This window comes from Bidens hawaiensis, unplaced genomic scaffold (assembly GCF_021521415.1).
Source record: "Bidens hawaiensis isolate Kalapana, Puna unplaced genomic scaffold, B.hawaiensis_p1.1 tig00004539_1, whole genome shotgun sequence".
Classification (NCBI taxonomy): domain Eukaryota; kingdom Viridiplantae; phylum Streptophyta; class Magnoliopsida; order Asterales; family Asteraceae; genus Bidens; species Bidens hawaiensis.
The window spans coordinates 520,680-547,500 of NW_027491276.1; the positions used below are offsets into that span (position 1 = coordinate 520,680).

At 36.5% G+C, this 26,821-nt stretch overlaps 1 protein-coding gene across 1 annotated transcript; it reads left to right on the forward strand.

The window, feature by feature from the left end:
* Nucleotides 1-2,305: 2,305 nt before the first annotated feature.
* LOC143626921 (systemin receptor SR160-like) lies at nucleotides 2,306-5,090 on the forward strand. Its single transcript, XM_077096850.1, has one exon. The coding sequence runs from the start codon at nucleotides 2,306-2,308 to the stop codon at nucleotides 4,925-4,927; it is 2,622 nt and encodes an 873-aa protein (XP_076952965.1). The 3' UTR covers nucleotides 4,928-5,090.
* Nucleotides 5,091-26,821: the final 21,731 nt, after the last annotated feature.

Sequence of the window (26,821 nt, forward strand, 5' to 3'; positions counted from 1 at the left end):
GGGTGTGTGTTATCTCTTCCGCCAACAAGAGGGTGAGAGCTGGATGAGGTGTCAAAGTTTACCCTTGACTGCCAAATACCTAGCTTCCTCTTTTTGTTCTGCCGGGCGATCCGAACATTGTTTTCTCTAGTCCTTTGCGTGTAGAGGTGTGTACTCTGGGGAAGATCCCTTCCCAGTTGCTTCTCCGTCTCGGCAAAGCGCTTGGCCGCCGTCATGATGGCATCCCATGTGGATGGCATGCCGTCCTTACCCGTCAATGTGCGGATAAGCTCTGGGTATTCGGCGCCCTGAATGAAAGCGGCGCGAACAAGATCTTCACTTATGTTGCCCAGACTCAGCTTTTTGGAGTTGAAGCGAGTGATGAAGTCTAGTAAAGATTCATCCTCCTCTCTGACGCAGTTGAGGATCGTCCACTGTTCTTCAGTATATTTCCTCTGTTGGCTGAAGTGTTGGCTGAACTTGTTCTGAAAGTCCGCCCAATCATAGATGTGGTGGACCGGTAAACGATCGAACCATGCCCTGGCCGCTCCAACCAGAGTCATCTGGAACATATAACACCACGTGGGTTCCGTCCAGTTACTGACGGTTGCCCCCGCAATGAATCTGTTCAAGTGGTCGTCTGGGTCGGATAGACCATCATAAGTGCCGATGTTGGACATTTGTTTGGCACTTCTCGAGGCGATTGCTTCCGCAATGTCCCTTGCAAACTTGGACTTTCCTGCATTTGCAGCAGTTGGTCTAAAGGTTTTGGAGAAGTCACGTGGGTTTTTCCCCGCGTTCGTTGGTTTAAAGGTTTCTCCAAAATTCCTTGTCGGTTGGAAGTCCGTTTCCTTACGCTTCCCTTTTGCCTTATGGCGAGGGTTTGCGTCAGTATCGGATTCTTCCCGCTCATCGTCCGAGTACTCGCACTCACTGTTCATGTTGAGATGTTGGCGAGTACTGCCGAATTCGTCAGCCTGTTGAAGTGAACGCAAGCGTTCATCCAACTCAGCTTGGAACTCTTTCTGACGTGCTTCGGCCCACGCCTTAACTTGATCGAGTGTTTGGCGAGGGACCCTCGTCCGTTTCTCCAACTGGGCATCAGTGAACCCCAGTGAAATATTGTTTACTGCACTTGTCCCGGCTTGGGTAACCGGGGTAGTGTTCGTAAAATTTGTATAACCGCCGGTGTTCCCCCCAGTTGCTGGGGTTGTGGTTACCGGGGTTTCTTGGTCACTTACTGGCTTTGGGACCGGAGTAACGTTAACCATTTCTTCAGAAATTTATAAAAAACTAAGAATTAGTTCTAGCTTTTATGCACGGATGGCGCCAATGAAGAAACACTAATCGACCCCGGGCAGATTACGGATAATCTGGGGGTTAAATAGATGTTTCCCACGAGGATGAGGTCCAGCAAAGAAAGTTGTTCTTCAGGTGACCTGCAAAACAGACACCGTAAGCTCGTCACTGAGAAGGGGGGGGGTTCCTCCTTGTGACCACCCTCCGGCGTGAGAATCAGACTAGATTGCTCTGAATATAAGTGTATATTAAGAGATTGCTAGAGAATATAAGATAATGAGATATCAGATGATGACCTTACCATTCCAAGGTGTTGGAGTATTTATAGCCGAAGGTAGGTTTCCAAGAAGGTACAGCCGGCTGAATAGTATTCCTATTCTACCAACAGTGGGCTACGCACAAGCCATGCTGGTTGGTGGATAGGCTGCGGCCGATAGTGACAAGGTCGGCTGTATACTGTTCCTTTACTGCCGGCTATGCACTGTTCCACCAACTGTAGGCTACGTACGTCCCATAGTAAGGGTTGGTGAGTAGGCAGCGGCTAATAGTGACAAACAGTACTAGAGGGTGCTCCTCCTCGTACTGTTGTCGGTGAGCTGTCACCCTGTGATTGGTTCATGGGCTGTTTTGGTCAGATCGTCTGTTTTGCCCATACCTTGGCAGGTATAGTACAAAAGATCTTCCAGAAGCATACGGACTGGCTCATTTGGGCGGGAGTATTCCCGCCTTGCTCATTCCTTCTGGTGACATTACTGAAGTAGCAAGTGCCTTGTGCGTGTAGCCTTGCTATCAGTGCGGGTAGCCTTCCCTGATGGCTTGTATCCGCAACTGCGGGAACAAGCGGGTACTTCACCATTGGGAGGCTTTCCCTGCGGGTACAGCTGGCGTACTGCGCGTAAGGTCTTCTCTGAGCATGGTGGGTCCTGCGGAAGCAGTTGGTCGTTGCGCAGACGTCCCTATTCAAGGTGAGTCTTGCGGGTCCAACTGGGCTCTGCTGGGACCTACCTCTTCAGCTTGGCCAGAGGTTATGCCGCGGGTGTTATCCAACGGTTATGGTGGGCTCGTGGAGTTTAATGTGTCCGGAAATAATATAGGTAGTTTGAGATCATGTTCGTTGCTTGAGGTGGTTGATTTCTCCCGGAATAATTTTTCCGGTGAGTTGCCAACGGATGTATTGTTGAGTTTAACCCGGTTGAAGGTTTTGAATCTGGGGTTTAATAATTTTAAGGGTGAGTTGTCGGATTCGTTGTCGGAGTTGGTTAATTTGGAGAGGTTTGATGTGAGTTCTAATCAGATTTCGGGTAGGATTCCGGCCGGAATTTGTCAACATAAGTTACAGGTGTTGTACCTTCAGAATAATCAGCTTGAGGGTTTGATTCCTGAAGCGATTAGCAACTGTTCGCAACTGGTTTCACTTGATTTGAGTTTCAATTCGCTCACCGGAACAATCCCGGGGAGTTTCGGGTACTTGACAAAACTTCAGGATTTGATCGTGTGGATGAACTTGTTATCCGGTTCAATCCCAGAAGAGCTTATGTTTATTCAGAGCCTAGAGAATTTGATTCTAGATTTCAATTATTTAACTGGTTCGATTCCGGCTAGTTTAAGCAACTGCACTAATTTGAACTGGATTTCCCTTTCGAATAATAAACTGACCGGAGAAATTCCGGCTGCTCTTGGTTGTTTGTCGAATCTTGCGATTCTTAAGCTTGGTAACAACTCAATTTCGGGCCGAATTCCAGCGGAGCTCGGGGACTGTAAAAGCTTGGAGTGGTTGGATTTGAACACCAACGAGTTAAGTGGAACAATCCCGCGTGATCTTTTTAAGCAGTCGGGTTACATTGCTGATGCGTATCTCACTGGGAAACCGTATCTGTATATTAAGAATGATGGGAGTAACCAGTGTCATGGTGCTGGGAATTTGATGGAATTTGGTGGGATCAGGCAAGCGGATTTAGTCCGGATTTCATCACGACACCCGTGTAATTTCACCCGAGTGTATGTAGGGATCACTCAACCGAATTTCAATCACAACGGGTCGATGATCTTTCTAGATCTTTCCTATAACAAACTTGAGGGTGAAATCCCGAAGGAGCTTGGGGCAATGTACTATCTCGACATATTGAATTTGGGTCACAATGATCTGACCGGGCCGATACCCGAAGAACTTAGTGGGTTAAAACAAGCAGCGATTCTTGATTTGTCACATAACCGACTCAACGGGTCGATCCCTAATTCGTTAATCGGGCTTTCGCTTGGAGACGCGGATCTCTCTTTTAATAATTTGTCTGGTGTTATACCAGAAGCCGCCCCGTTTGACACTTTTCCACCCGATCGGTTTTGGAATAATCCCTGGCTGTGCGGGTATCCCCTTGCGAAATGCGGGTCGGATCCGAATGGTAAATTAAACGGTCACCGGAAATCAAAGAAACGAGAACTGTCGCTTGCGGGAAGTATAGCAATGGGATTATTATTCTCACTGTTTTGTATAGTTGGAGTGATAATAATATTGATAGAGATAAGGAAAAAGAGGCGGAAGAAGGCGGCTGCCGCCCTTGAAGCGTACGCCGATGGTGGTGGCACTGGTGGCAATTCGTATTCTGGTGGCGGCTTTAGCACCGCTTGGAAATTAACCAGCCCCCGTGAGGCATTAAGCATAAGCTTAGCCGCCTTTGAAAAGCCGTTGAGAAAACTCACCTTCGCGGATCTTCTAGAAGCCACAAACGGGTTCGACGACAAATGCCTTATCGGGTCGGGCGGGTTTGGTGACGTGTACCGGGCCCAGTTGAAAGACAACACGGTTGTGGCGATCAAGAAACTAATCAACGTCAGTGGACAGGGTGATAGCGAGTTCACAGCTGAAATGGAAACGATCGGGAAGGTAAAACACCGAAACCTTGTCCTGTTGCTCGGGTATTGTAAAGTGGGAGACGAAAGGTTATTAGTATACGAGTACATGAAGTATGGAAGCTTAGAAGACGTTTTACGTGACCGGAAGAAAACCGGACTGAAATTAAACTGGGCTACGAGACGAAAGATAGCGGTTGGATCGGCCGGTGGTTTGGTGTTTCTTCACCACAATTGCAATCCACCTATTATTCACCGGGACATGAAATCGAGTAATGTTTTACTAGACGAGAATCTTGAAGCTCGGGTGTCGGATTTTGGTATGGCGAGACATATGAGTGTGATGGATACTCATTTAAGCGTCAGCACATTAGCGGGCACACCAGGGTATGTCCCGCCCGAATATTATCAGACTTTTAGATGCTCGACCAAAGGCGATGTTTACAGTTTTGGTGTGGTGTTGTTAGAGCTTTTGACCGGGAAACAACCAACAGATTCGCCGGATTTTGGTGATAATAATCTCGTCGGGTGGGTGAAACTTCACGCAAAGACGCGCATAAATGACGTGTTTGATAAGGAGTTGTTGAGGGAAGATCCAATGTTAAAAGAGGAGCTTGTGCAGCATCTAAAAGTGGCGTATGCATGTCTTGATGACCGGTCATCAAAACGACCGACGATGGTTCAGGTGTTGGCGATGTTTAAGGAGATTCAAGCGGGCTCAGGGCTATCGATGTCTAGTATAGCCTCGGTTGAAGGGGCGGAGATGACGATAATGGAAGAGGGTGAAGAAAGTAAGCAATGATGTAGGATGGATGGGGCTTGGATTTTGTATGTATGATGTATGTATGTATGTATTATTAGTATTTGGAGGTAATGTTGTGATTATACATAAAAGCAATGTTGATCAGTTTTCATGTATATATTTTACATAATAGCTTTTGAGAGTTATGCTTGAGTTTCTTTGTTTGGCTACTACTTTCTGCTTGTTGGTTCTGAGTAAGGATGCAATATTTGGAGATGTTAAAAATTAAAATCCAGTTGAGGTAAAATGGACATGAACTTCATAATACATCAAGCTCTATAATAAAAATGTATAATATAACATAACTACAATATTTATAACAGTTTCAGGTTTTAAAATAATTACCATATTTCGGTGTTATATTATATGTATATAATAAACCACCTCAATTTATAAATCCATGCGTTAACATTTTTAGCCCAAAGTTTAGACTGTTATAAAGTTTCTTGTGGTGACAGTTAGATGGTGATAGGTGGGTCGCAAATTAAAATTCTTTTTTATTTTAAGACAAAATTTTTTATGTCCAAAAGTATAGCGATATTTTGGAACCAATTTCAAATAGTCAATCAATATATATATTATCAATTTTTCTTTAGGTAAAATTGTTCGTGTAATTAGGACATACACGAACACATACTTCACAAGCAATGCATTTATCAAATTCAAAGTGGATTGGCCACGGAAACGTTCGGATATGATCAATTTTTCGTAGGGGTATTGAATAGTTACAGGTAAACGATTCGCGTGTGATAAGGTAATCATGAAACCTTGACCAATATACCTTGCGATACTGTTTGTTGGCCATAATTCATGAACTCAGTTACCATAGGAAACATATCGTGAATATCTCTAAAAAATAAGATACATGTTTCTTTCTCTTGTTTGAGACAAGTCGTGAATATCGAAGTCTTTTTTTACAGTGAAAGAAGTTGAGAAGAAGTTGTTAATAACAGATTACCTAACAGGTAAAAGAAATTTCCATCCAAGATTTAATAATTGGTCCATTCTCAGCAGCGGTAGAGTCCATCTTGTTGCGATAGGAATGAACAAGAACAAATAAGTTTTAGCTAATGTAATAAAGATACCAATTATTGTTCCAAAAACTCTACCCCTTTTAGTAATATCAAAAAGATCAGGAACATATATGTACGGAATAGAAAGATTCCAACCCCCAAGTAAAGAACTGTTACAAATAATGAAGAAACTATTATATTTAAATATGAAGCAACATAAATAAACCAAATTTGATACTGGAATATTCGGTTTGATAACCTGCTACTAACTCTTCTTCTGCTTCTGGTAAATCAAAACGTAATCGTTCACACTCGGCTCGGGAAGAAATTAGAAAAACTAGAAACCCTATAGATTGACGCCACAAATTCCATCCCCAAAAACCATATTTTGACGGCGCTTCAACTATAGCAACTATACTTGAACTCTTTCCGAAGATCTCTTCCTTCTCTTTGGGATCGAACGTCAATTGCAACGATTCGATAGACGGCTCATCGGGATAGATGTAGATGAAAAGGAAAACCCCCTAGAACCGTATAAGAAGCTTTCTCTTCGTACGGCTCGAGAAAAAATGATTAGAAATTTTGTCTATGGATAAAATTAGAATAAATAGGAAATGACTTCATAAAATAAATTAGTCTATAATTTAATGCATAGTCTTTTTTTTTAGCTTTCTTCCTGAAAAAAATCATTTGTACTCATAACTCAAGCTCAAGAATTCTAAGATATCTTAAAGATATTCATATTTTTATTTTTTGAGTGGTCTTTAACCCCCTCTTTTTCGTCTCGTTTAAAATAGATTTGGATTATGTATTTGGATCCGTGAGACAATTGAAGTGGCGTTTCCTTGTTCTGGGATCCTTTATCTTGGTTTTAAATCATTGGGTTTAGACATTACTTCGGTGCTTCTTAATCCTTTCAAAATGGTAGCAACATACCCCTTTTTGTGATTTCTTTCTATCAAAGAATCATACTGATGGTTTATTCGTGCGCGATACACCGTGAATCGAAAAGTTTTAGCCGTTACAACAAAAATTTTGGGATTTAAAATTTGCTCGAATCGGATCCTTTTGATTTCTATTTCTATATCGAAGATATACTACGAAATAGTTTCAATTTATTGATTGGCATTAACCCTAGATCGTTGCCCATGAGAAATTAATCAATACTTTCTACTCGAGCTCCATCGCAAACTATTTACATTACAATTACAACCTAATAAAAAAAGAAGGGTTCTAGTAGAATAGAAAAACAACGTCGAGCCAAGAGCACCTTCATTCCTATATAAAACCGATAGGCAGTGGGATAAGAAGTAATAAATCTTTGTTAAGAAATGATTATTTCTGTCCAACAAAACTAGTAGTCTACTAGTTTTTTACATACCTATATTCTTAACAAAACATTATAACAAAACTTCATATAGGAACAATAACTTGTATTGTAAATAACATGTAATAAATGACCAAAAAATTATTTTCAGTATATTACTTTCATAAAAGTAATATACAATTGTATATTATCAATATACAATTTTAATAATTTTACCTAAACTAATTTGTTTAGGTAAAATTATTCAACAACTAAAAGAAAGATCGCTTCTTTGGGATCCTTCCTTTCTTCAAACGGAAGGAACAGAGATAGAATCAAACCGATTCCCGCAATGCTTTTATGGATATTCCTCAATGTCCCGGCTATTCACGGAACGTGAGAAGCAGATGATTAATCATATGCTTCCGGAAGAAATCGAAGAATTTATTGGGAATTCTACAAGATCCGTTCGTTCTTTTTTCTCTGACAGATGGTCAGAACTTCATCTGGGTTCGAATCCTACTGAGCGGTCCACTAGAGATCAGAAATTGTTGAAGAAATTGGATTATTTATATTCATACTAATTCGAAATAAAAACCTCATCATCAGCTTAGAAAAACTTAACCAGCGAAAAAAGAAATTACATGCTAAGTGACTGGTTTTTAAGTCATGCTACAAAGTTCAAATGAAACTCACATTTACGAAATGACAACCACAAAAATGAAATAGAAATGATCGAATCATATCGAGTGTCTTCATTGTCATTTGTTTGACCAAAAATAACCTCATTTCAAGCTCTTTAAAGAATCCTCCACGCAATAAAGACAATTACCTCAATAACATCTTTTTCACCCATCCAGACGAATCCAACCAGTCTAAAATACTTTTTTGGCCATGGAAGAACCACCTATAATCAACAACCGATAAAATTCCAAATCTTTGAAGCAATGTGACACCCTCCAAAAATGTGATCCAAAACTTCCACTGAATTCTAACATATCGGGCGTAAGATAGACGGAATATCAAAACCTTTACGACTTAAATTGAATGTAGTCGAGCGACGATCTAAAAGCAATCGTCAAATCATGATACTCACCTTCCTTGGCAAAAATATATTCAATCTCGTAGGGATGGGACCCTCTGGCAACTCTTACGATCCAGGTAAGATCTAACTAGCTAAAACAGGTATTTTAGAAAAAACACCTTGGTTTATTAAACTACCAGCCTGAAAAGCTTTGTACAAAATTCGGTTATACCTATACCGGAAATAAGTGAAAACAAAGGCATCGCTTGTAAACACAGACCATAGCTAGTGTTGAAAATAAAAACAATTTTTTGAAGTTTGTTAATTTTAAAGTACACCATGCTGGTCATTATACTTATCGACCTGACAAGTAATTCATTTTAATAATAATACTGCACGTGAATTAGTAGAGTATTTTAAATGTTAAAGAAATAAAAATACATGACTAATCCAAATTTGGAGACACACAATTAATGTTCATGATCCGGTTTTAGTGGGTTTTTAGATTAGTATGTAAGGTCAATTGCTTGTAGTACTTTTTAACCTTTTCAATCAAAATCAAAATTTTTTTACAAACGTGAAACCTAACCAAACCAAACCAAACCAACTTTACGGCTTAAACAATACATAATCCGTTAAAAAAGGTAATATATGAGAACTACAATTTAGAGATCTACTTGTATCACACATTAGAGTGGTAAGTTTGTAAATATAATGTAAGGCCAAAAAACAGGAACACTGTATAAAAGTGATGTTATACAATCTATGGATGAATGGGTACCGACCGGTACCAAAATTACAGGTACAGATCTTTTTAAAATCTTGGTAATAGTATCGATATCAAAATGTTCGGTTCGATACCGATATTAAATGCAAAATTTTAAAAATACCGGCACCGTTCCAATACCGAAAACCCAAAACTTGGTACCGGTACCGAATTGGTCATCCCAATACAATCTATTACCATGGAAACTAAGAGATTGATCTTGATAAAACATACTAACCGAAATGAAGCTAAATATAGATATCTGTTCAGGGAGTACATATATGCCATGCTCTAGTTTTCAATAGTATGATTCTTATGAGAAAGAGCGGGAGAATTGTCAAATTATGTCTGGGAATAATCAAAACCGATAAGAGCTAAATGATTATTGAAACTTATTATAAAGCAAAACTCATATTGTGTTTTAGATTATAGTGGATGTTTTTTATGAGATTGCTATTTATAGAAGAAATTTATAATGAATAATGTTATGAGATATCGATCTACCTATTTTAATAAAGTAAAATAATTGTGACACATGTCAGTTTATGGTTAAACCTTACAACTTTTTTCCCTCTAAAACTATAATCTTAATTGACCCCAATACATGTCCAAATTCACTTTCCTTTTACATTTTACTCATATTATATTTATACATTTTTATAAAATAAATATGAACATATTATTTAACCATATATTCCAAAATACTGTGCGAAATCCAAAAATTAACAACAAACAATGTTTGTTAAAGATTGAAAATAATATATAATTTCAAATGTAATCATTAACATATTTTTCTAGGTATATTGTTGAATATTATAAAGAAAATAAAACTCGAACATGGTTTCATTTTACTAAAGTAATTTTTTTTTAATTATTAAATCATAAATCTATGCTTAAAAGTTTGTCCTTCTTTAAAAATAATCTATTTATCTAGTATTACTATTATTATTGTAAATTGTCATATAAATTTATAAATTATAAATATATGTTTTAAATCTATCAATTTATTTTTTTGGTTAATTTAGTAAATATATACCAATCACTTTCATATATAACAAAGTTTATCATATTTAATTTCTTGGTTTTTTTTATCAAGGATTGTTTCGGGTTTTGTGAAACTTAAATTTGGTTTTACAGTCAATAATCGGTAAATAGATTGTTGGTACATGTTAATTATATTTGGGTCAAAATTTGTTTTGGGTCAAATATGAGAAATCTAAGTATTTTTAAAAGTTTGAGAATACAAATAGATTTATCGTCAAATTTCTTGCGGGTTCAAAGTGTTGACTTGAAATGTCAAACGGATGAAAGTTAGAATTTTAAACATGATTTGGGTTTCAAATTTATTTTCAAGGACATTTTTGAAAAATCAAAAGGTTCGGGATTTGTTATATTGACTATTTTTCCATCGACTATTAAAATTATGAATAGATAGTGAAAACTTATGGCATGCCACCTCAGGCCTATCAATGCTTTTAACTTGTATTAAATTTGAAACATTTGTGTCGGCATTAACTTTTCCTTCAATAATGATCAAAACGTTGTATGGGAAGCATGTCATGCAAAACTATGCTCAAATAAAGTAAAACATTCACAAAATTTAATGGGTTAACATGTTATTTTTTATGCTGTCAAACTTATCAAATTCTTTTTCATGGTATAGCACAGAAAAACATAGTTCTTGAAGAACATCTGTCGTTATAATTTAATGTTCTCCTTTCCTTTTATAGGTTATAAATTGATATATATATATATATATATATATATATATATATAAATGTAACGATCATTCAGTATACAGGCTGAGTGATTAGAATTACTATTATATTTATATGACTATTGTATGAGAAGTCTTCTTCCTAAATTCTTTCAATTATACATATATGATACTGACAATGAAAGTTTTAATAAAAGGAATGTTCTCATATACTTTTTTTGCACGTGCATTTTTTATTAAGTTCATTTAAAAAAATCATTTTGTGATATAAATAAAATCAATTTATATACAAATATTATAGATACAAGCATAGATGTAATATTTTTTTTTCATATACGTTATATAATTATTTTCTTTACTTGTAATTTTATAATTTGGATAATCCCGTGTGTTACATGGGCGCTAAAACTAGTTAAAATAATACATATTAACTTTATGATCATTAGATTAATAAAGGATCATTATATTTTTATTGAAGATGTGATATGTCTATTACTAACATAAACTAATAGACTATAATTAAAAGTTCTACTTAAGCAACAAATAAGTCACCTTTTGGTAGAATTAAAATTAATTTAAGTATGTGTGCAAAACAATTGTAACACATCACCTTTGTGCAGAAGTGGAACAATTATTTTAATTATGCAAAAACTAGTTTTGCTAGATAAAATGTAACACATCACCTTTGGGCAGAAGTGAGACATTTGTATCATGTAGGCAAAAACTAACAAAAACTTTCAATAAGACTTGAATGATATGGTAAATGTAACACGTCATCTTTGGGCAGAAGTGATACATCAAAATTCACTCAAAGTAAGCCTTTTATGTTTTGTAAAATTATATAAGATTTAATTGTTTACAACACATTTAATTAAGAACAGTTTATGGGAAAATTAGAGTTCTCGGGAAATTAGTTATCAAGATTTTTGAGTTATTGGGAATTATAAGTTCTCGGGAATTATAGTGAGCCTGACTTTTAGTGGGTTTTCGGGATTTTGGTAAACCAAAACCATTTTAGAAAAAACAGAAACTATTTTTAAATCCTTAACCCCATAAACTATTTTTAACCCATATATTATTTTATCCCATAAATTATTTTTAAATTTCATAAACTAATTTATGATAAAGATCGAATTCGAATTTAATGGATTATCTTGTTTCCTAATTTAAATGATTTAATTATAGTTATCCAAGATTTTGAACTCTTTTATTGATAAAACTATATCGTGTTTCAAAATTTTTTAATAGATAAAAATCAATAAAAATTGGAAACAGCATATTTTATTCTTACAATTCATCCAAAATAAGGACGATTCTTCGAATTTTATGATGAGCATGAAGAACATCTTAGAAGAATTTTTAGTTAGTTTTCTTTTGAATTGAAATCTTAAACATATTTTTAACAGATTTCGAGTATATTAGAGTTTTAAATACAAATTTTAGCAATTATACAGTTTTCTTAACAAAACATGAAAACATATAAAAAAATAAAAAAATAGGGTTTTAATCAAAATTCATGTCTTTCGATTTTAATTCCAGATTTGGGGAAAACATGAAGAATTGATTAATCAACATCACTCTGATGCTACATGTTGATTAGTTCTTCATGTTAGTAATGGAACACATGATAATATGATAACCTATAATTGCATGCGTACTTGTTATAATAGAGAGAGTAGTAACCACATACGGAGAAGGATGTAGACGACATGATTTTCCGAATGGTCGAGTTCCCATTTAGGATTTATAGTTAAGGATGGTGTTAGGGTTCTGAGAGAAAAGGCACATAAGAATGTATGCATGTGTGATTAGGTTATGATGTTAATTTGTTCTCTATATATATACACTCAAGAGGAAACTCTTTACTAACTAGTATGGGTAATATGGTCAATCAACAATTACCAAGCTAATATATAATAAGATAAATAATAATTTTGATCTATTATAATATAGATGAATATAATGACCACCTAAAAATATATAATTATATATTTATTCTTATATTAGGATTTTTCGATGCTTAATTTTTTTACGACGTCAAAGTTTTCATGCCCAAATGGATAGAATTGGGTCGGGTATTCGATGAGCTAAATATTGCAATATCATTATAATAATAAATGTACATCGTCAAGATTCATTAAAATACAAAAAAATATATAATAATAAAGAAGGATATTACATATTATAATTGTTTCATACACATTTACATGTTTTGAAAATGATTCATAATATCTTCAAATGCGATTTTAAAAAAACTCGTTTCCAACAAAAAAAGATACACAGTTACATCGTCAATATAAAAAAACGTTTTCATAAAATACAGACATATGTTTAATAATAAAAAAATATATTACATATTATAATTGTTTCATACGCATTTTCATGTTTTGAAAATGATTTATAATATCTTCAATTACGACTTTAAAAAACTCGTTTTCAATATAACAAATGTAAGCATCATATATACTATATAGTCAACACCCACTTGATTACGCAAAATCAAAGAAAGATTTGTTGTGAGGTCTGGATCGATTGAAGGCTTGAAGCAATCAAAGAAAGAGCCAGCCGGCTAGTCATTGTCATCTGGTTGAAGTTCGGCTGGTAAGGCGATGGCTGGATCCTTGAGGCGAACTGGCTAAGGCATTGAGGCGATAGTCACTTGGTCAAAAGAAACATAATTTATCGGCCGTTGAGGCGATGGATGGTGTCTTTGTGTTGCTATTTAATTTTCACTTAAGTATTATGTTTGATAATGTTAATTTGGTTGGATTTACCGAACAATTCTATGAATAATTTGGACATTTTTTTTATAATATATATCGGTTATTATTGGCCCATTATAATATTTGTTAGCAATTTTAAAGTTATTTATATTTTATAAAAAAATAGTAATTACTAAATATATTTAACTACAATTTTCATAATTAATGGGTTTGGATATAGTTTTTTAAATGATATTGGGTTCACTCACCGAAAAAGAATGGGTTCGTTCTTTGGTTCAATACTATAGGTTATATATAAAACCGAAAAAAGACTGGTTTCGACCGAACCTGGTAGCCATAATGTGGCTCCGCCACTGCTTGGCATCGTTCTTGTTTATCATTGTCATGGAAGCTTTACATGTGTCCATTAGAACGGCGTGCTCTACAGGTTCGTCCAGAGGTATTCTGATGCCACGTAACAGACCTCTCGTCTCACATTTATTCTATGCATATGACTGACGTGCTAAAAGTAGTCAAACAATTATAAACTAAATTATGCTAAACTAAACACTAAGTAATACTCTAGACTCTTTAAAACTCGACTAAACTATTTACCGGCAAGTGAGCCGATCGACTCTAGTAAAGCTAAGTAAGTCCGAATATCGAACCCACAAGACTCTTTTAATTACGTAACTTAACTAACTAGACTCGACAAACTGACATGACTATTTATTTTGTAATTATTAAAAGGGGGTTTTGAATTAATTAATATTAAATTAATAAAATAACTAATTAAGAAAAGACAAGTAATAAAACACAATATAATTTAGTTCAACTGATTCAGATGGTGACAAAAAACCACCTAGGCTGGAATCCCCAAAGTTTTAGTTATCAAATAGTTGAAAATACTTGTTATAGAACTGAGATCATAAAATAGACACTTAAAAGAAAACCCAAACATGACCCCTGACCTTTCTCAAGAATATACATATGGGTTTCTAATAAGTTTTAAGGCACACCAGTTTTATAAATCAAAATCCCTTACGGTTATTTAAATAATCATGAACAAGTATCTTTATAATGAAATCCAACCATACAACGCGAAAATCAAAGGTAGTTTAATAATTCACGACTCGATAGACAATGTTAACCAATCAAATCTAGACGAACTCCTTACGAAGAACTAAATCTAGCAATCTTAATTAACAAAGATCTAACAGATAACCTATCACCTTACAACTTTTTAGGTTAGCAGCACACTTTTATTCGTTTGACTAATAATATTATTCCTATGATCATATTCTAATTCAATCACAAGCTAGTAAAAAACACACAGTAGATGACCTAACAAAATCCTATCATATAAAACAATCAAAAAGGATAATGTGGAATAATAAAACTAGATCAATCAAAACCAAGTACACATATGCATCAATTAAATAAACCAAACAATTTACTGATTCATAAAACCTTAATGAAAAATAATAATCCAACTAATATAAAACATCAACGAAGGTTCATCGATAGCCTAGGTAGTCTATAATGTTTCCTAGCATTGAAAAATCAAACAAAATAATACCGAAAAAAAACATGGTGAAAATAATGAAAACAAAAGATTAAAGGTGATAAAACCCGTAGTCTTCAATCTCGAATGTAAAGCTCTTCACTGGATGATTCCTTGTTTTTAAAACCGTCAAATAACTCAATTCTAAGCTCCAAGAAACACAAAATTCGTCTGGTGGTCATAGGGTAGTTTTCAGGTTAAGATTAAGGGTGTTTATATAGTGAATTTGTGCCCAAAACCTGACAATTCATAGAAAATTATGGAATATTAACCTCCAAGCGCCGTGCGACCAAAAAGAAAAGGTTGGTCGCGCGGTGCGGCATGCTTCAAAGGGCCGACTTCCGGACCGACCGGCTATCCTTCTGGTTCCTTTCTGATTCGTTCCGGCTTCTCTTTTAAGCATATTTTGACTTATTTTTCGCCATTTTCAACCCCGTTCAACTTCCGGAACATACAAAACACAAATATGTTAGTAGTATAAAAATCTCAACTAAAAAAAATCTAATAAAATATTACAATAAGTATACAATGGAAATATAAATAAATATAAATATATCAATTACACAGTTTTTCTTAGAGAATGGTGTCATTCAAATTTCATTAATCTTAAGAGAATTCTAAGATGTTTTTATGTGTCTTTAGGGTTGAAGGTTGATGTATATAAAAATATATATCTTTTTAGCATCAAATAATCTCTAAAAACTGCAATTTCTATCGTATGATATAGTTAAAATAACTACTTATTATGTTAAAATGTATTTTCAGGTGAATCCAATCCTCAAATGAAGAAACGAATGAAAAGCCAAAGAAAAACCAAAGAAAACAGCAAAACATGGGGCTGTGCTTCAGGAAACATGGGGCTGTGCTTTCAGGAAACATGGGGCTGTGCTTTTGGAAACACGGGGCTGTGATTTTGGGAAATACGGGGCTGTGCTTTTGGAAGCACGGGGCCGTGCTTTTGGTCACTTTTCAGAAAAGACAAAAAAAAATCTATAAGAAAAGACAAAATAGTGAACAACTGGACACGGGGCCGTGCTTTTGGAAGCACGGGGCCGTGCTTACCTCTCAGAAACGACAAAAAGAATTAGCACATGTCACTAAAAAGCAAGGGGGCGTGCCTACGTAAGCACGGGGCCGTGCTTACCTTTCGGAAACGACAAAAAGAATTAGCACATGTCACTAAAAAGCATGGGGGCGTGCATCAGGAAGCACGGGGCAGTGCTTACCTTTCAGAAACGACAAAACAAATCTGGCACATGTCATAAAAATGCACGGGAGCGTGCCTGCTAAGCACGGGGCCGTGCTTTTCACTCCAGATTTCCTATAAATAGTGGCTCATGTTGCACTCATTTGGTGTGCCTTGAAGAGAGTTCTATCCGATTTTCACTTATAAAAACACACACTAACACTCACATAAAAGATTTAGTGAAAAGTTTGAAGGCTTGGAGGTCATCACCATCAACTATCATCATCATCCATCATCTTCATCATTAAGAAGGAAGATTTATCTACATTTGGTTAGATTGTTCCAAGTTTAATCATGTATTTGTTATTATCATTCATCTTAATGTTTATCATCATGCTCATTATGAGCTAAACTCCTTTTACCATCTAAAATCTATGAAGAAGCTTTGTTTTACTTGATAATTATATAAAATATGTGGTGTAGTCTAGTAAAGTACATGGTTATATTACAATTATCTTTTGATGATAAATGTTTCACCATCTTAAATCACTAATCCAAAGTTGGTGGTTGTCAATTCTTTTTGCAATCGTTCATGATCGATTCATGTTCTTGAAAGATAAAAATACTTTGATACATTATCGAAATACGAATCCTTTTATTGTACTTAGAAATGATGAGATATAAGTTATGATATATTTCTCTAAGTCTTGGTAATCCGAAAATGGCTTTACTTAGGATATCATGCTAGTTAAAGAAATCATATGTTAATGGAATGTGTAATTATAACCTACATAAATCAACCAAGGGGAGGTTGTGTGACTAAACTACAACCACCCGAAGTTTTTAGAATTGGTATTTGAGAAATCAAAGTCAATCCTAATCTTTCTACTTTACGAAACTACTTGCCAACTTAAATTGACATCATTGAGATGGCATGACATTAGGAAAGGGTGGACTTTAAAATGTGCATGCTATCTCCTTAGTGCCAAAGATTCTCACTTAAGGTTTAAGGAGCTATCTATCATATATTATTATGGCAAGTTTACCACATGTTCAAATATTATTTATCAATGCTAAAATGAAGTGGATTCTTGATTTTAGATGGTAACCTTCGCATAATTGAACAACTCGTTTAGAATCTCTTTTCTTGGTCACCTATATATTATATATATAAGTATTTATATTTTATAAGAAGTTTGAAGAAAATTAACCCCAAAATGATTAAAACCTCCGATTAAAGTAAAACAACGATTTATTAGTAGAAACATTTGTGTCCACGGATCGATACTTGGTTCTTACCAATACTATTCTACTTATACGATAGGTACACTTGCCTATTTTGTGTGTGTTTAGTCTTTGTAGAAATCACTTTTATAAATTTAAACACGATCTTGTGCAAAAGCAAATCATTTCATCCTTTCTTATTTAATTGCACGCGCAGCACACATCAAGTTTTTGGCGCCGCTGCCGAGGACACGGTACGTTTCTAAGAACGATCCAAGTTTTAATTTAATCATTGTTTATAATTGTACAAATTTTTTAACTTCTATTTTATTTTATCTTTATTTTTTTTACTAAATACTAAAATACATAATTTTACGGCTAGCCTACACTTTAGCTTAATTAACTTAGACCTTAGTATAAATTAAAATAGCTTAGCCTAACTCGTAGTTTAACTTAGACTAACCTTTAGATTAACTTTAGCTAACTCTTATTTTAGTGTTTAATTTTGATTTAGTCCCATGTATGTCCTCTACTTTTGAGCCCGAGCTTGTTTCCCCACTTTCTGAACCGGAACGACTCTTTCGTCAACGAACTCGTAAAAGTAAACAAGCTACAGAAACCGCAGAAGCAATCAAGGACGAATCAATAGACGCCAACACATCAGGAGAAAATCAAACCGAAGAAATGATGGCGGCCCAGAATAATGAGCCGAACATGAGGCAGTATGCTAAGCCATCTCTCTAAGGCTACGACAATGGAGTGGCTCCACCCGAAATTACCGAAAATTTCGAAATCAAATCTAGCACCATTCATATGGTGGAAAATTCAGTTCAATTTCATGGTCTCCTCGACGAAGACCCTCTTTCTCACATATCTCGATTCTTACGAATATGCGGAGCTTTTAAAATCCAAAACTGTTCAGACGATCAAATCAAACTCAAACTCTTTCCTTTCTCTCTAAGGGGCCAAGCCCTAGAATGGATAGAATCTATTTCTTCTGGTTCCATCACCACTTGGGACCAGATGGTTGAACAGTTTCTCCTCAAATATTTTCCGCCCGATAAAACTGCCAAATACCGAGCCAGCATTACCGGATTCCGGACCGATGATGATGAGTCGTTACACGCAGCATGGGAAAGATACAAAAGTCTTCTAAGAAGATGCCCACATCATGGACTGAGCGTATGGTTACAAGTACAAACTTTCTTTGACGCACAATCCAGTCAAAACAAACAGGCCATCGACCAAATCGCTGGTGGAGACTTGGGATCCAAATCACCTAACGAAGCATTTGAAGTCCTGGAAAAGGCCGCAAAGAAGAGTTTCGCTTACAACCCACCAAGATCTACACCTACCCATAAATGAATACACCACGTTGACTCCAACACCCTTGTCACAGCACAGCTTGAAGCTCTTTCTAAAAAATTCGAACAACTTCAAGCCGAACTATCAAAAACCAGACCCACTTGTGACACTTGTGGAGGAAATCATAAGACGAGTGACTGTAAACAAGTCATTATGGCCATGGAAGAAGTCGATTTCATCGCTCGACAAAACAACGCTTTCAGCAATAACTACAATCCAGAATGGAGAAACCACCCGAATTTCAGCTGGAAAGACGGAGGTAACACTCAATCTTTATCCGGCTTCGAAAAAAGACCAATGAATCAACCCTTCCAGCCTAAACCTCAATTTCAAGATCAAAGTTCTAGTAGCCATCAAAACCCAAGCTACTCTAAGATCGAAGAAATGCTAATCCAACTGATGACCAAAACAAATGAAGCAGAAAAGAAAGCCGACTCAAGAGCTGTTGATATCAGCGGAGTATTATTAAAACATGAAGCCAATCTCAAAAGTCAACAAGCATCACTTCAGAACCTAGAAACCCAAATCGGACAAATTTCCCGACAGTTATCCGAAAGACCACCTGGCACTCTTCCAAGCAATACAATCACCAACTCGAATGCAACAGCTAATGCCGTTACACTCAGGAGTGGTACAACCACTGTTGTCTCACCAACTTCAGGACCAGTTAAGGAGAAAAAGTCTCCTGATGAAACGCAGAAAAGGCTGACCCCAACAAGCACAGTACAGCCTAAGGAGCCAGTCCGAACCTATGTTCCGCCTATTCCATACCTTGGAAGACTAAAGCAGGATCGATTGGAAGCCCAGTATGGGAAGTTTCTAGAACTCTTTAAGCAACTCCATATCAACATCCCTTTTGTCGAAGCTATCGCTCAGATGCCAAAATATGCCAAGTTTCTCAAGGAAGTGCTGAAAAACAAAAGAAAGCTGGAGGAGCTCTTACATGTTACCCTAAGTGAAGAATGTTCAGCTGTCCTCCAAAGCAAGCTACCGACAAATATGACCGATCCAGGGAGCTTTACTATCCATTGTCTCATAGGAAATTTATCTGTTAGCAATGCCCTGGCTGACCTAGGAGCTAGTATTAATTTAATGCCTTATGCGGTTTTTGCAAAACTAGGGATAGGAGAACCAAAGCCCACCCGCATGAGCATTCAGTTAGCTGACAGATCCGTTAAATATCCTCGGGGCATTGTTGAAAACATGCTTGTCAAAATTGACAAGTTTGTTTTCCCAGTAGATTTTGTGATTCTAGACATGGAGGAAGACAAAAGCCTATCTCTAATTTTAGGAAGACCCTTTTTAGCCACCGCAAAGGCTATCATTGATGTTTGCACCGACAAACTCACTCTCAGGGTCAATGACGAGGCAATCACTTTTGACATAGGTAAATCTATGCAATATCCGCAACAACATGATGACACCTTATATTGTGTTGACATCATAGATTCCATCATAAGTTGCTATATGCGAGATTCCTCCATCAATACTCCCTTAGAAACACAAGTTTTAGACAAAACACTCAACAAACCCATTTTAGAGAGCGAAAATTTCAATAACAACTACAACGGAGAATCAGAAACGATATACGAAATCATTGAAAACAATGAAAAATCAAAACCATCAATCGAAGAACCACCAGCCTTAGAGTTAAAAGAATTACCAAAACATCTTTAATACGCCTTTCTAGAAAAAGATTCTCAACTCCCAGTAATTATTTCATCTCACCTTTCTAAAGAAGAGAAAGACGAACTTCTTAAGAGAAAGCCATCGCATGGAAGATCATGGATATCAAGGGCATCAGTCCTTCTTTTTGTACTCACAAAACCCTCATGGAGGAAGAATACAAACCCGTGGTCCAACATCAGAGACGTCTCAATCCCAACATGCAAGATGTGGTGAAGAAGGAAGTAACCAAACTGCTTTATGCCGGATTAATATACACAATATCAGATTCACCTTGGGTCAGTCCAGTTCAAGTAGTACCCAAGAAGGGAGGAATGACAGTTGTAATGAACGAGAAGGACGAGCTAATACCAATGAGAACCATCACAGGCTGGCGAGTTTGCATCGATTACAGGAAGCTTAATGACGCCACAAGAAAAGATCATTTTCCACTTCCTTTCATCGATCAAATGCTTGAGCGATTATCTGGAAAAATGTTCTACTGGTTTCTTGATGGATTTTCCGGATATTTCCAAATTCCCATTGCTCCTGAAGATCCGGTGAAAACCGCCTTTACATGTCCATATGGAACCTTCGCCTACTGAAGAATGCCATTTTGACTATGTAATGCTCCGGCCACCTTCCAGCGTTGCATGGTGGCCATTTTTCAAGAAATGATCGAAAACTCTATGGAAGTCTTCATGGACGACTTCTCAGTTTTTGGAGACTCATTCGATCATTGTCTGAAAAACCTAGACAAAATGTTAGCTAGGTGTGAAGAAGTAAACTTAGTACTCAACTGGGAAAAATGCCACTTTATGGTAAAGGAAGGCATCGTTCTAGGTCACAAGATATCCCAAGACGGACTAGAAGTTGATAGAGCCAAAATAGAAACCATATCCAAACTTCCACCACCAACTTCAGTCAGAGCCATTAGAAGTTTTCTAGGTCACGCAGGCTTCTACCGCCGCTTCATAAAAGACTACTCCAAAATTGCTAGACCTATGACCAAACTTCTAGAGAAAGACGCACCATTCGTCTTCTCTGAAGAATGTGTTGAATCATTCAACATATTAAAAAACAAAATTGTCAACGCACCAATCATGACTACACCCGATTGGACCCTTCCATTCGAGATCATGTGCGATGCAAGTGACTTTGCAGTTGGAGCCGTACTCGGACAACGCAAAGAAAAACACTTTCACCCAATTTACTATGCCAGTAAAACTCTTAAAGATACACAAGAAAATTACACCACAACGGAAAAAGAGTTACTAGCAGTAGTGTTTGCTTTTGAAAAAGTTAGATCCTACCTAGTTCTTTCCAAAACAATAGTATACACCGACCATGCCGCCATAAGATACCTCTTCAACAAACAAGATGCAAAACCCAGACTCATCCGATGGATTCTACTACTCCAAGAATTCGACATTGAAGTTAAGGATAAAAAAAGAGCAGAAAATGTAGCCGCAGACCATCTTTCGCGCTTAGAATGCCCAGCTTCAAAAGGACACCATGAGGAAATTATCAATGATAATTTTCCACATGATGTTCTCATGCATATCCAAGCAGTCATGCAGGAGGAAGATGAAAGTCCTTGGTTTGCCGATTTCGCGAACTATTTAGCATGTAGAATCTTAAGGAAAGGGCTCACTGATCAACAGCGGAAGAAATTCTTCTCCGACCTTAAGTTCTACTTCTGGGAAGACCCTTACTTGTTTAGGATAGGTGCTGATCAGGTAATTCGTAGGTGTGTATTAGGAAAGGAAGCCTTAGATATTCTCAAACACTGCCATGAAGGACCTACTGGGGGACACCACAGTACCGCCACCACGGTCAGAAAAGTGTTTGATGCAGGATTTTTCTGGCCCACCATATAAAGACACACATGTTTTGATCCAAGCATGCGATGCTTATCAAAGAGCCGGAAACATCTCAGCCAAAAATGAGATGGCTCAAAAAGGCATTCAATTTTATGAGGTCTTTGATGTATGGGGAATAGATTTCATGGGCCCATTTCCTAACTCATTCGGAAATAAGTACATCCTTGTAGCAGTTGACTACGTGTCTAAATGGGTGGAATCACAAGCTCTTCCCACTAACGATGCTCGAGTAGTTGTACGATTTCTGAAAAAGTTATTTTCATGATTCGGTACTCCGAAAGCCCTAATCAGCGACAGAGGTACCCACTTCTGTAACACTCTGATGGACAAAGTCTTAGCACGATATGGGGTTCACCACCAACTAGCAACACCATATCACCCTCAGACTAGTGGGCAGTTAGAGGTCTCGAATCGAGGAATTAAAAGGACTTTAGAAAGAACTATAGGAATGAATCGCAAAAATTGGGCAGAAAAGTTAGATGACTCTTTGTGGGCCCTCAGGACGGCTTACAAAACCCCCATAGGAACAACACCATTCAAACTTGTTTATGGGAAGGCATGTCATCTACCCGTAGAACTAAAACATAAAGCGTATTGGGCTCTGAGAGTAGTGAATTTTGATCTAATGTCCGCCGGTAAAAACCGAGAAGATCAAATTCACGAGCTCGAAGAACTAAGAGCACTGGCATATGAAAATTCTTGGTCTGACAAAGAACAGACTAAACGTTTACACGACACCCATTTAAAAGGAAACAAGAAATTTCAAGTTGGCGACCGTGTAGTATTATATAACACACATTTATGTCTTTTCCCAGGAAAATTGAAATCTCGCTAGACAGGCCCACACATAGTTGAATCAGATTTTTGACTATGGGGCAGTTGAGATTTCAAATTCTGACGTCCACAAGTTCAAAGTTAATGGACATCGACCAAAACCATATATCGATGGTTCATTCGAGACCGTCTCTGAGGTACTAATCCTCCACCCAGATCAATGAACATGTTGGAAGTAGGGTTCGACCAAGACCCTGATTAAACTAGGCATTGAAAATATGTTAAAATAAAAATATATAATAAATAAATAAAATAATAATAATAATAATAATAATAATAATAATAATAATAATAATAATAATAATAATAATAATAATAAAAATAATAATTTTCAGTATTATTATGCTTGTTGGTCGTTTGCAGTTTTTATATAGGTACACTACAGGAAAACGGACGAAAAACAGGTGACGCTCTGTCAAAATTTCGTTGGCCCGTAGGGAAGTCCCTTTCTATTTTACCTCCATACTTCATATGAATCTTATTATTAATCTTTTTATGAATCTTTTCACATTGAGGACAATGTGAGATTCAAGTGTGGGGAGGTGAATTACTTAACCAATTGTTTGCTCAACTAATTATAAGATTCTCTAATAACAAAATTTTTGTAGCAAATAAAGACTATTTTTATAACAAAACCAAATGAAAATTCAAGAGAATTGTTTTGCAAATAACCAACTGCAAATCTATTATAACCAAAAAAGTGACAAAGTAAAAATAAGTTTTGTAATATTGAGAAGAAATTTATGCAAAATATGGCGTTTATACCCAATTCCTCCGTTACTGTGAGATAAACCTCATGCCATATAAATATTTTTTCGGAAGCTTTGAGTGAGTCACATGTTTCGTGTGATTTAGAACTTGTCGCAATTATTCATTTCAAGACCGCACGAAGCGTTGTTAAGGAAGAAGGTAATATTGTCACAATCCCATCGAACCATTCTTCAAATCACAAAACCAAAAACCTTACAAAACCTTACCATACCACTTTATCCCTCTCACCGGTAAAATACAACACTGGTCTTTTACATGCAAACCCTAAAGAACTGGAAATGCATTATTTTGATTTCAATTTCTTTTGTTGCATACATTACGCAAAAACCTAGGTTACCTCCAGAAGTTAGGGAGAGAATCTTTCTCTTTAGCAATGAGGTGAAGAAAAAGTGGCGCCAAGGCGAACAAAAGCCACCATTTTGTGGAGTTTCCAAAAGTGCAATGAAAAGATGAGCAAAAATATATGAACGATGCTAAGGATACGGAAACTGATCCCACGAAGAAAGATGTAGAAAAAGTCAAACTCAGTCTCACATGAATATCCTGAACTAATGAGGGTGGGGGCTATTAGGCTCAAAGCCGAAAGATCCATTAGAGTTGGGAGTTATGTTCACAGCAGGATTGAGGAAGAACTGATCCACATCCTCGACAAAACTGGTCTTGACGATCTGACCTTAAAAAAGTCACTAGTAAAAAAAAATTATTAGCAATCGGGAGAAAGGAGTTAACCGTTGAAGACATCTTAAGACTCCCGACAATCAGCAGAAGTTGTATTTACCATCCTCACCACAAAATACCAAATCCCTACTCAAAACCAACCCATATTACCTTCTAACCTATGCAACCCTTCACAAAGGTGGAGATTTGAAATTGCTACAAGCTTATTTTTCACAGGTTGCATTTTGACTAAGAGTGTTCACATACATACATCACAGGTATGATCAGATATAAAACTGAGAGTGAGTGAACATTGTGAGAACGTGACGTTTTGCATAAACGAAAACTCATAAAAACAAAATCACCTTTTTATATATCACTACATATATTCCTATGATTTAAGGTTGGTTATTTTTTTCCCATTTTCTTGGAAATATTTTGGGGATGTTTAAGCTATGGTCCTAACTTGCTATTTTTAGAGAATATTTATAAGTAGCTTGCTTGAGGACAAGCAAGGTTCAAGTGTAGGGATGTTTGATGTATATAAAAATATACATCTTTTTAGCATCAAATAATCTCTAAAAATTGCAACTTCTATCGTATAATGTAGTTAAAATAACTACTTATCATGTTAAAATGTATTTTCAGGTGAATCCAAGCCTCAAACGAAGAAACGAATGAAAAGCCAAAGAAAAACCAAAGAAAACAACAAAACATGGGGCTGTGCTTTCAGGAAACACGGGGCTGTGCTTTTGGAAACACGGGGCTGTGCTTTAGGGAAACACAGGGCTGTGCTTTTGGAAGCACGGGGCCGCGCCCCGTGCTTCAGGTCACTTTTCAGAAAAGACAAAAAAAACAGGGCTGTGCTTTTGGAAGCACGGGGCCGTGCTTCTGGTCACTTTTCAGAAAAGACCAAAAAAATCTATAAGAAAAGACAAAATAGTGAACAGCTAGACACGGGGCCGTGCTTTTGGAAACATGGGGCCGTGCTTTTGGAAACACGGGGCCGTGCTTACCTCTCAGAAACAACAAAAAGAATTAGCACATGTCACTAAAAAGCACAGGGGCATGCCTACGTAAGCACGGGGTCGTGCTTACCTTTCAGAAACGACAAAAAGAATTAGCACATGTCACTAAAAAGCACGGGGGCGTGCCTCAGGAAGCACGGGGCCGTGCTTACCTTTCAGAAATGACAAAACAAATCTGGCACATGTCATAAAAATGCACGGGGGCGTGCCTGCAAAGCACGGGGCCGTGCTTTTCACTCCAGATTGCCTATAAATAGTGGCTCATGTTGCACTCATTTGGTGTGCCTTGAAGAGAGTTCTATCCGGTTTTCACTTATTAAAACACACACTAACACTCACATAAAAGATTTAGTGAAAAGTTTGAAGGCTTGGAGGTCATCACCATCAACTATCATCATCATCCATCATCATCATCATTAAGAAGGAAGATTCATCTACATTTGGTTAGATTGTTCCAAGTTTAATCATGTATTTGTTATTATCATTCATCTTAATGTTTATCATCATGCTCATTATGAGCTAAACTCCTTTTACCATTTAAAATCTATGAAGAAGCTTTGTTTTACTTGATAATTATATAAAATATGTGGTGTAGTCTAGTAAAGTACATGGTTATATTACAATTATCTTTTGATGAGAAATGTTTCACCATCTTAAATCACTAATTCAAAGTTGGTGGTTGTCAATTCTATTGGCAATCGTTCATGATCGATTCATGTTCTTGAAAGATAGAAATACTTTGATACATTATCGAAACACAGATCCTTTTATTGTACTTAGAAATGATGAGATATAAGTTATGATGTATATCTCTAAGTCTTTGTAATCCAAAAATGGCTTTGCTTAGGATATCATGCTAGTTAAAGAAATCATATGTTAATGGAATGTGTAATTATAACCTACATAAATCAAACAAGGGGAGGTTGTGTGACTAAACTACAACCACCCGAAGTTGTTAGAATTGGTATTTGAGAAATCAAAGTCAATCCTAATCTTTCTACTTTACGAAACTACTTGCCAACTTAAATTGACATCATTGAGATGGCATGACATTAGGAAAGGGTGGACTTTAAAATGAGCATGCTATCTCCTTAGTGCCAAAGATTCTCACTTAAGGTTTAAGGAGCTATCTATCATATATTATTATGGCAAGTTTACCACATGTTCAAATATTATTTATCAATGCTAA